This window comes from Corvus brachyrhynchos, unplaced genomic scaffold (assembly GCF_000691975.1).
Source record: "Corvus brachyrhynchos isolate BGI_N302 unplaced genomic scaffold, ASM69197v1 scaffold46, whole genome shotgun sequence".
Taxonomy (NCBI): domain Eukaryota; kingdom Metazoa; phylum Chordata; class Aves; order Passeriformes; family Corvidae; genus Corvus; species Corvus brachyrhynchos.
Genome location: NW_008238838.1, coordinates 2,140,549 through 2,151,162, shown reverse-complemented (window position 1 = coordinate 2,151,162; position 10,614 = coordinate 2,140,549). Strand labels below are relative to the sequence as shown.

Sequence of the window (10,614 nt, the reverse complement as noted above, 5' to 3'; positions counted from 1 at the left end):
CAGTAAAAGCGATTTCAGGACTCTGTGTGTCTTCATGTGTATATGTAAAGTAAATAAAATCAGCTTGGAAATGGGCCTCGATTCAGTTGTCTCCAAGCACCTGGAAATTTTGGATCTGGCTTTGAATCTCTGTCCCAAACAAAATTTATTTCCCTCTTCTAGAAGCAGCCTTCTTCCAAAAACAGCCACTAGAATGAAGCCAGCACTCCATGCTTTGATAACAATTGCAACATTATTTTAACTCTGATTCTGTTTCAGCAGTTACACATGCCAGCTTTCTTCCTGGATTTAAAAAAGCACAACAGCTTCCTATTTCAAATGGAACAAAGAAGAAAAGGGTTGAGAGGAAGTAATGTCTCCCCGTTGGTTTTAGTTTTCCCTGGTTTTTGAAGGGTTAATAGTGGGTTTATGTATTTTGATTCTGAAGTGGGCTAATGAAGCAACTGCTCCAAGCAAGGCCTGGCCGAGACAGCCTGGCCTCTCCCTGGGGCACCACTGAGAGCTTAATTGGCTCAATAAATACTTGAAGAAGATGTTATCAAAAGCCAGGATGCTTTGTGAAAAATCAAGGAAGTTTGGGGACAATTATTTTAATCACGTACCTTCCCCCCTTCCCTGAGCCCCAAGGCATCGCAGGAGGATCTAGGTTGGGAAAAGCAGAATTTGGTTCATTCACTGCAGGGTGAAGACGTTGGAGTCCTGTGAGTTTCCATGATTGCTTCTTGCAGCGGGTGTGTTTTGAGGGAGCCACACAGAAAATGGCACAGAAATCCCAGCACCGAGGTGTGGGTTCCTCCCTGCAGGGATAAATGGTTGCCTACAGAAGGGAATGGTTGATCTTTTCTTCCTCTCTGCCCCACAGTAAGATGTCCTGCACACCCACATCTCCCAGGGTTTCTGCCAGCTCCACCTCTCACTGCCTGGGTCAAGCAGGTAGGAAAACCTTTCTGCCCAGGATGTCCCCAGCCAGGTACAGAACAGGTTGTTCACAGCTCTACACATTCATAGGGCAGCAGGGGAGGAACATTTCAAGAAGGAGAGTTTACTTTGTGCAGAACTTTGAAGGGCCTCAGGATGCTTCATGTTCTTTGATTTATGGAGGTTATTTTTTTCCTTTTCTTTCCCATTTCCTTCCTCAGCACAGGGTTTACCCATGGCTTGGACAAGTGTGAGGTTGCTTTGAAGGTGCTGAGCTGGGCATGCTGCACACGTTTCTGCTGTGTGGAGAAGGTGGATTTAGGCTCAGGTAGCAGGTGCTGAAAGCTGAGCCTCAGGGCAAAAACTCTCCATTTGTGTTTTTCAGTTCTTACTGTGCCCACTGCAGCTGTTGCTTCATTTTTACAAGGTTTCCTCAGAAAGGTTTTGCAGTCAAAGCATTGAAATGTTGCTCCTCCTGAGCCCTTGAGTTAAGGATAATCTTGTGGTTCAAGGCATTATCTGGGGAGGAATTTGAGGGACAAGAACTGGTGAGGGAGGGATGGTTGGTGATTTAAGCACCGGCCTTCCTTGATTTCAGAGTCATGCTTGAATGCCTCTTGTTTTCCAGATGTTGCTTCTTTCTTCAATCATTTTTGCTACCTTGGTCCCACAGGCCTCTTTTGAGCTTCTGGATAGCCACAGTGTATTCCTTAGGGAAAGGGAGGCCATGTTCTGGGGTGGGAAGCAGTCAGTGTTGAGCTGGACATGCTATCTCATGTGTATTTGTAGGGCTGTTTGTATTTATACAGCTAAAGCAGAGAAACTTTCTCCTCTATGTCGCCTTCCAGCTCTGGCCTCGTCTTCAGTTTGTGTTTGTCTGAATCCTTAAAATCCCTGGGTGTGAGGAAATCACAATGGCTATTGCTTCAGATTTCAATTATAATCAGCATATTTAACTTGACTGTTCCTTAGCTGAAGTGATCTCAGTTCTTATCCTCACCTTGATGGACAAAAAGAGCAGAGCTTTACCTGCTTGTGGCAGGTGGTTGTAAATTTGGAGAGTATTGGATCTCTTTGTTCATTCATAGCACATCTTCATTGTCCACACCAAGCAAGTCCAACCTGTCCGGGCTTTACTTGCTGAGCTGAGCTGAGCTCCCTCATCTGCAGGTGAACCCTCTGGATAGTCCACTTGAGTGAGTGGATCCAGCCAGGTAGAACCAAGCCCATTTGCCTGTTCCTGACTCTCAGCCTGCCTTTCCTCCCTCCTAGCAGCCCTTGTTGTTTCTAGGAGCCCAAGGAAGGCCAAGGTATGCACCCCCAGCCCTTGTTTTTCATTCCCAGGCCTTCTCATCATAACAGACCCCTTTAGCTGACCTTGCAGGTCCAGCTTAAACCATGGCATTAATTTGGCTCTTTTTTAGCAGCCATTTCATTCCTCCACCAGCAGCTATTTCAAACAGAGGTCCCTTACAGCATGGGCAAGTTATGCACCTCCAGATTATCTTCCAGGCCTCAGCAGCCTTTGCAGTCTGGCTCTTTGCATTGGGCACTGTCAAAGCATTCGAGTGTCTGAGCCCAGGAGGTCGCTTTATCTATTTCTGGTCTCAGCTGAAGTGTAAGGAGATGGTTCTGTGATGGGTTTATTTTTTCTTTCTTATTAAGGCTATTTCTTCATGAAATAGCAGAATGAAAATAGTAACTCATCAGCCATCCAAAAAAAAAAAAAAAAAGAGAGGTCTATTTATGTTTCTTGGTGGATTTATTTCTACCTGGGAGCAGCGTGTGTGTGCTTTCAGTGTGGCACAGGAATCTCAAATGCTTAGGCCTTTAATAGCACAAAAAATCATCTGTGACCTGCTGGTGAAGGTCAGCTTTGAACCAGCAGATATTTGAGTTCCTGAGCTGTTAATCCCAATCCTGGTGCAGCAAGTCTGTGTGATGGAAAGGTCAATTTGCCATTTTCTGGGGTTTACTCAGGTAGGATTTTTCAATAAAGTTGGTGTGAATCTCTCTGAGTTGCAACTACAGTTGTGGGAGTTGAGGTGGGATTCTTGGGATGTCCTGTGCAAGGCCAGGAGTTGGACTTGACTTTCCTTGTGGGTCCCTTCCAGTTCAGGATATTCTGTGATTCTGTGAATTACTTTGCTCCTCACAGTTTAAATGCTGCTGGTGCTGCCCCTGTGTGTGTTGAAATGGGATGTGATTCCCCGAAATGGGTGTTGGTGGTTCACTGTGGTTGCGAGGAGGGAGGAAAACTCAGGTCACTCTGTTCTGAGATCTTCTTTTGAAGCCTCAGCTGCTCTCCCAGAGTGGATTTAGAGCCACACGGATCACTGCAGGCAGTTCTCTTCCCAGTGCCTTCAGAACAGCTCCACACACTGACAGACTGGCAAGAGGGAACCCAGAGCTGAGGTGCTTTGGTCTGTGTTCCATTTGCACCTGCCTTTGGTTTCTCCTTCTTTCTTGTCCCTTTTCCTGTTTAGTTCCTTCGCTTTTCTTTGTAAACTTTGTGGGTTTGGGTGCTTCTTCCCCAGCTGTCTGAGTGCCATGTAATGGGGCGAGTTGGCCTCTTCTCAGGAGCTTGTGTGGAGCTGTGCAAGATCCATGGAGCCGTTCCCAGATCCTGCCCTGTGCTTCCCAAAGTGGAAGGCAGTGAGCTGCCAGACTCGGGAAGAAAATCCATCAGTGGTGTTGCACAACTGTGGGAATCAAGACCTGTAGGCACTGGCCTGTTTGCAGTATGTGCACGTGTGATCACATTCAGAGGTGTTACTTGGGGGCCTTGTTGCCTAACTCAGGTGTTTTTATGGACATACATGAGCTGGAAACAGGAGGTTGGTTGTGTGGGGCCTTCCAGCATTTGTCAGTTCTCAGCTTGCTCTTGAGCTGTCTGGAAACGTGTGCTGTCCTCCGTAGGTTCAACTTTCTGTCCACTCTTTGCTTGATTTTTTGCTATTTTAGGAATGTCCCTAAGAAAAAAGAAAGCTTGTTCTTTGCTTTCTGCAGCCTTTTAAAGGCTGGACAGTGGCTGTTGCTGTAATGAGTTTGGTGTCAGTGTTCAATCTGAACCCCCTCGGTGCAGGGTTGACTCGTTGCAGCTCTGTCCCCAAGTCTCTGAACTTCTGTTGCTTGTCAGATGTTTTCTCGGCTAGGAAAGCAGATTGTGGAAGAAAACATGTTAATGAAAAGCCATGTTAATGAAAAACCATGTTAATGGAAACTCTTGCCCCTAGAGAAGTCAGAGTTTAACACTTTAATTTGGTTGGGAATAGCTGGAGGGTTTACCATGATCCAGAGTGTTAAAATCTGCTGATGGCTGGAGATAAAAACCCTTCTAATTTTATTTCCAACATGACTTTTCCCAGGCAGGACTGGGATGTGACATTTTGTCCTCTAGGACAGGTGGAAGGTTTGCACCTCAGGCATTATCTTGTAGCACCATCCAGGTCCGTGGTGATGCTGAGCATGAAGGATGTGCTTCCCCATTCCCAGTGCCAGTCCTGGAGCACCGGCAACATCCCCTGCATCCCTTGCTCTGGGACATTCCCGGTCTTACTGCTGCACCAAGGCTCCTTTTCAGGATTTTTAATGGCCTTTGCTTTCCAGCTGGCATTTCCTAGCTGTGCATCCCTCAAGATCTGCTGTTTTCACCTCATTTCCTGCTGCCAAAGGGATGCTCACACCGCGGCCCTGCCCCGCACGATGCCAACCTGCTTCCTTTGCCCTGCTCACCTTTGGCTGTTGCTATTCCCGACTCCCCAGTCGTGTGGGGAAGGACACCCTTGGCCCGAATGCCTCGCCCAGGAAGAATGCAGACAGTCTGGCAGAGCGCAGGTTAAATAAAGTTTGCCTTGGCAGGGCTCTTGGATGTACTCGGAGCTGCCGGGGCGTAGTGGTGACGGAATTGCAAGCATGAACACCAGCTGCCAAGAGGAACGGGTCTCCTGGCCCTGCTGGCTGACTCCTCTCCTCTGGGACTCTTGAAGTACTGGCACAGTCACAAGCCTTGTCCCTAGCCCAGCGCCGTGCCGGCACTCCCAGCTTTGCTCCGGAGCCTCCCGCCAGTGAGGCCAGCGGCACCATCAGCGCTGCACCCCGAGTCCTGCTAAACCAGGGAACCATCCTGGGGCCTCTGTGGGATTCACCCACGGCCTCTGGGAATTCTGAGGGGAAAGACTCCAGGCAGTGCAAGTTCTGACTGACGGCTGTGGCTTGTGCTGTGACATGGGAAGTGATTTCCCATCTGGGCGAGAGGGTCCATGTGGTTGATTTAGGAACTGTCCCTGGCCAGCACTCGGGTGGTGGAGTCACATCATCCCAGTGCAGCTGCAAACGCCTCCGAGCCCTTTTGTGGAGCAGGGATTTTGGGATTTGCAGGTGGTTACTGTAAAAAGGGCACAGTCCTGACCCAGTGGGAGGGAGCATCAGCAGTTCTGTTGGATTTTGGATGGGAACAAAGAAATCCTTCCCTGGGAGGGTGGGGAGGCCCTGGCACAGGTTGTCCAGAGCAGCTGTGGCTGCCCCATCCTTGGAAGAGCTCGAGGCCAGGTTGGATGGGGCTTGGAGCACCCTGGGATAGTGGAAGAAGTCCCTGCCCAGGGTGGAATGAGATGAGCTTTAAGGTCCCAAAATCAAAGCGTTTGGGGATTCTAGGATTTCACTGCTTGCCATCAGTGGGCAGAGCAGGACTGAACAGCAGGGAAGCATGAACAGCAGAATGAACAGTAGGATGAGAGGGGGGATGAAGCATCAGGATATTCATGGCTCATCCTTGGAGTGTGTTTTGGTCTCCAGGAAAGACATCCTTGACTGTCTTGGTAGCAGAGGGACTGATAAAAGGAGCAGAGGCTGCCAGAACAGAGCTCATGTCCTTGTAGTCCTTCCTGGGGGTTGTTTGTAGTTAAACACCAGTTCCTCCAGCTCCATCTTGGACTGTGCTTGGGGATAACTTAGGAGCTTCAGGCCAGTCATATCCCTGAGCTGGGTGATTCACTTGGGTTCCTGTGATTAGCAGGGTGATGGGGCTTTTTATGGCCTTTGCTTTTCCCACATTTGTCTGTAACACAGGGAACATCTCCTACTTTTGGTGCGTGGAAAACTCAGCTAATTAATACTTATGAAGATCTTTGATGTAGAGACAAGAAAACTGCACATTAACAAACCCAGGAAGCTGATTTACCCTTCCAGGGCTCTTGATGGGTGGAAATATCCCAACTTGGTCCCAAGCCAGACCCTCCCTGACCTTTGTCTCTCTCCCTGTTCCTGCAGGTGGCTGGAAGTGCAGATGGTTACCCTGACCTGCACCCAGCGCTGGGTCCAGTACCTCCAGTTGCTCCAGGAGTCCATCTGGCCTGGAGGAGTTTTACCAGCTGTGCCTAAATCCCCCAGGACAGAGGAGCAGAAGAAGGCAACAGCAGAGCAGGCCCTGCAGAGCCTGATGGGGATCTTGCCCAGTAAGTGTGTCCCAGAGACCTGTCAGCTGCCCGTGGGATAGGACAGTGGCTGGGGAACACTCCAGCGCACCAGAATCTCTGGAAATGTGGTTAAATGCAGAGATGGAGTCTGCTCGTGCCAAGGCACTGGGAAACCTTCATGACCCTTGAGGTTTGATGGTTTCCTGCAAGCAAAACCCGGAGTTTTCCAGTTCTGGATAGTTTGTGTAAGGATTTGGGAAGCAGCCCAGCTCGGAGGGAAGGGACGCGTGTGTTGGCCATTCCCGGATGTAGCCAGGGCATGATTCAGTTTCATTGCGCACAGTTCCGGCTGACCCGCCTCACTCAGGCAGGGCTCAGGACAGCTCTGCTCCCACCTGCTGCCAAAGGGTCCCATGGTGAGGAAAGTCACCGTGCAAAGCCTGTGGCTTTTCCACTGGACTGAAATCCCGAGCCCAGCTGCACTGGATTTCCCTCTCTTGAAGTTTGACATGGGGACCTTTGGCATTAAAGCAGCTGCTGCCTAATCCATGTGAGTGCAGTCTGAACTTTTAACTCCTTGATGCAGTGTAAAGGGCCCTCACTATCCTTTGGGAGTGAAAAGGCACGGCTAGTACGTGCCCTTCTAGCCAGGAATGCTTTCCTGGCACTCCCTGCTGTCCCAGGCTCAGAGCACCATCACAAGCTTTGATTCAGCACCCACCAGGACAAGACTGACCTGTGGGAATATGCAGCTCCTAAAGCTTTGTCTCCAACACTTACAGATGTGATCCAAGAAATCCTTGGGACCAGTAAGTGTCGGATGAGCTGGAACCTGGTGCTGGAGTCGCTGAGCCAGCCTGTCATCAACAGGTATGGGATTGTGTTCTTTACCCTGGTGCCTCTCATGGGGTCTGAGAGCTGTGCCCGGGGTTTTGCCATGCGATTCCCACTGCTTGGCACCGAGCACATCCACCTTGTTATTCCAGACTTGTAATATCAGGGGCATCTGCATGTCCAGAACCTCAGTCTGGCTGCAGATTATTGAGCCAGTCATGTTATTAATGTTGTTTGGCCTGCTTAGTTAGTGCATGTCAGGGAAGTAAGACAAATCCTGGTTTAGTTTGGTGTGGGAAGAGCTGCAGCTCTGTGTAGGGGGTGTTCTTGTCTATCCCCAGTGCTGTGAGTCTGGAAAAAAAAGGGTTTGGTGATGGATAGCAGAGAAATGAGGGTCAGACTGGACATCAGGAGGTATTTCTTCACTGAAGGGGTTGTTAAACATTGGAAGGGGCTGCCTGGGGAGGTGTTGGAGTCCCCGTCTTCTGAGGTGTCCAGGGAACAACTGGACATGCACTCAGTGCTCTGGTCTGGTTGGCAAGGTGGGGATTGGCCACAGGTTGGACTCAATGATCTGGGAGGTCTTTTCTGTCTTTAGTGACCCTGTGATCCTGTTAAACACAAGATGCATTTGTGTTTTCTGTGCTGCTCAGCAGCTTCAACACCCACTGGTTTGGGGGAGGTGAAAAAAAGCTGAACCACCCCTGAAAACATTTCTCTTCTGGGGACCCAATATTGTTCCTCTCTCCCCTGGAGCATTGGAACACCCCTCCCTTGTGCTGAGCTTTGCCTCCCGTGCCCTGACCAGCCTAAGCTTCGTCTTTTCTCCATTCCAGGCACCTGGTGTTCTGCCTCCTGGACATTCTGCTGGAGTTCTTGGTTCTGAAGGGCTCCAGCAAGGAGCCCAAGGCTGCAGCTGCCACACCATGTGCCTGTAGTGGCCTGGACAAAGCTGTCCCAGCCCTTTAACCGGGGCTGGTGCCCCCAGCAGTGGAGGAGAGCAGCAGCCACAGGCATGGAATGATTGGATTTTCAGCCTTTACTGAACGTGCCTGGGAGCTTCTTGTAAGGAATTTCTCCAGCCAGTGCTAAATGAAGCTGCTTCCAGGCTTCTCTGTTTCAGCTGGGTGGTGGATCAAACCCAGAGTGAGGGGCTGAAGATGCTGTGCAGCATCTGTTTCATTGCTGACCCGATGGAGAGCCTGGAATGAACCAGCCTGACCCGTTGGAGAAGGAGCCACAAACCCGTGGTCTTGCCCCACCTTCCTGAACATCTCTAACATCTCCAGGCAGAGAGCACGGGAGATTTGCTTTCGTGGCTTTAGAGCCCACGTGGCACTGAGAGAGTTGGTGTGATGGGACCTTGCTGATGGATGTTCCTGCAGGACAGGTGGAGGGAGGAGCAGTGCTGTCCCTGCTTTGTGAGCAGCCTGCGCTGCACAATCCGTGTCACAGCAGGAAGAAGGGGAAAGGATGGAGTGTGGAGATGTACTGGTCCTGAAGTCAGCATCCAACTGCCCAAATACCTGGGAGGTGAGAACAGGGGTCAAAGGTGCTGCCCTGCCTTGGGGACAAAGATCAGCTGCTTCTCCCTGCCACTGCTCTAGGATGCAGTAGGGTGGACTGTGATCCTGGGAAAGAGACTCTCCTCAGGCTAGGGAGGAATGGTAGCTCGGCTGGACTTTAGGATTCCCTTCTATTGTGCTTTCTGAGTCACCTTTTAGTCCCTGGGACAGTCACCTGGAAGGCACAGGACAAAAGGAGCTGACCCATGTGGGACACAGCAAGTAAATCAGCTCCCACACAAACGTGCTTGTCACAGGAAGCTCTGGAAGAGGAATGAGTCCCTTGGAGCCCGGGGGGAATCCTGGACAGCCAGAGGGTGAGGCCCCAGCACAGGGCCTGCAAGCACTACCTGAGCTCTGCTCCTCATTGCTGTGGCACTGGGCTTTGGTTTGCTGTGCCTGCTGCTGCAGCAGCTCCAGGCAGGGCTCTGGAAAGCCCCTCAGGTCACGGAGCATGGATTTGGCTGCTGCTTCTCCAGGTTGTCCAAGACTTGTTTTGTGAGCTGATGTTGCTCAGCAGTCAGGTTCCTGGGAGTACAAAAGGACTCAGAACATGCACCAACACACCAGTTTGGTGACCTGCTTTGGTGTATTTTCTGGGAGAAATATGGACTGACCAGTGCTGGACTTGGCTGGTCAAGGTGTTCTCTAGAGACCAAAGGAGGCTGCACACAAGGGAACCGTGCAGGATCACTGTAGTGTCTGTGCTACAGTGCCAGATGGTTTCATCTCACAGAACCATGGAATGCCAGGCTGGAAGAGACTGCCTGCTGTTTGTGGGAGCTGGATGCTCCATGGCATGTTTGGAGAGAAGGCAGTGTAACTCCAGCATGCCAGTCCTGCTCTTTCCCAAGGAGCTGCTTAATGATGGACTCTCCACAGTGTGAGCTGCTCTGTGCTTCTGTGGTGTGAAAATACCGGGAGGGATCGTCTTGCTGCCAGCAGATGGATTTTTAGGGAGCTCTAAGGACATCCCAAGACCAGGCAGATTCCAATGTCATGAAGCAAAGCAGTTCTGCATCACTGTTGGAGCCATTTCTCAGCAGGAGATGGTAGCTTGGCCACCTGCTTGGAGAAGAAGGGAGATGTGAGTTAAGTAAGAGTAGATTAGGTGGAGACTGCTTTGGGATAATCCCAACTGGCTGAGCAGCAGTTTGGGAAGCAGGACTCAGATATATCCTTAAATATCTGCTTGGAGCAGCTGCTTCACCTTGTCTTTCACTGCCAGGTTCCTGTTCCACTCCTTTTTCCTCCTGCTTCCATTTACTACCCCAGCTGCCAGGAGGGGGAGAAGGAGCCACCAGCCAGAGATGAGGCAGCAGAGCCCTGTTGTGCTTGGTGGCCTCCCAGATGCTCCTGGTTGTGCTCATTTGCTGTTGCTTCCTAATTAATGGTGTGGTTTTGGGGCTCCAGGACTGGGGTCTGTCTTTGATTAGGGATAATATTAAGAGTCTTTGCTGAAGAGGATCATGGAGTGCAGGTTATCCATTGCCAGTTCCAGCTTAGGGCAAAAGTCTAGAGCTGTCCCTACACGCACTGGAAGGACGAGCTGACACTTCTCCTTTGCCAGGAAGCCCAAGTTCTCCCTGCTTTAAACCCCCACCTCTGAAATTATGCAAATGACTGAATGTTCAGTCCTCCGGGTGGAAATAATTTAGGCAGAGCTGACACTTCTCCTTTGCCAGGAAGCCCAAGTTCTCCCTGCTTTAAACCCCCACCTCTGAAATTATGCAAATGACTGAATGTTCAGTCCTCCGGGTGGAAATAATTTGTGATCACTGCCAGTTTGGGAGCTGGTGTGTGGCTGGGGTGGTGCAGCAGTGATTTGGGGTTGTCCCAGCAGCAACGTCCCCCTCTGTGTTAAGATACAAAGAGCTGGG

At 50.5% G+C, this 10,614-nt stretch overlaps 1 protein-coding gene across 1 annotated transcript in view; it reads left to right on the top strand.

Annotated features, from left to right (window-relative positions):
• SNX19 (sorting nexin 19) overlaps positions 1–10,377 on the top strand; it is a gene marked incomplete at its 5' end in the record, with an annotated part of 20,805 nt that extends 10,428 nt beyond the window's left edge. The window contains 3 exon segments of the mRNA XM_017738353.1: positions 6,190–6,374; positions 7,118–7,205; positions 8,006–10,377. Of these exon segments, the coding sequence (XP_017593842.1) occupies positions 6,190–6,374; positions 7,118–7,205; positions 8,006–8,138 (406 nt within the window).
• Between the last annotated feature and the right edge of the window lie 237 nt (positions 10,378–10,614).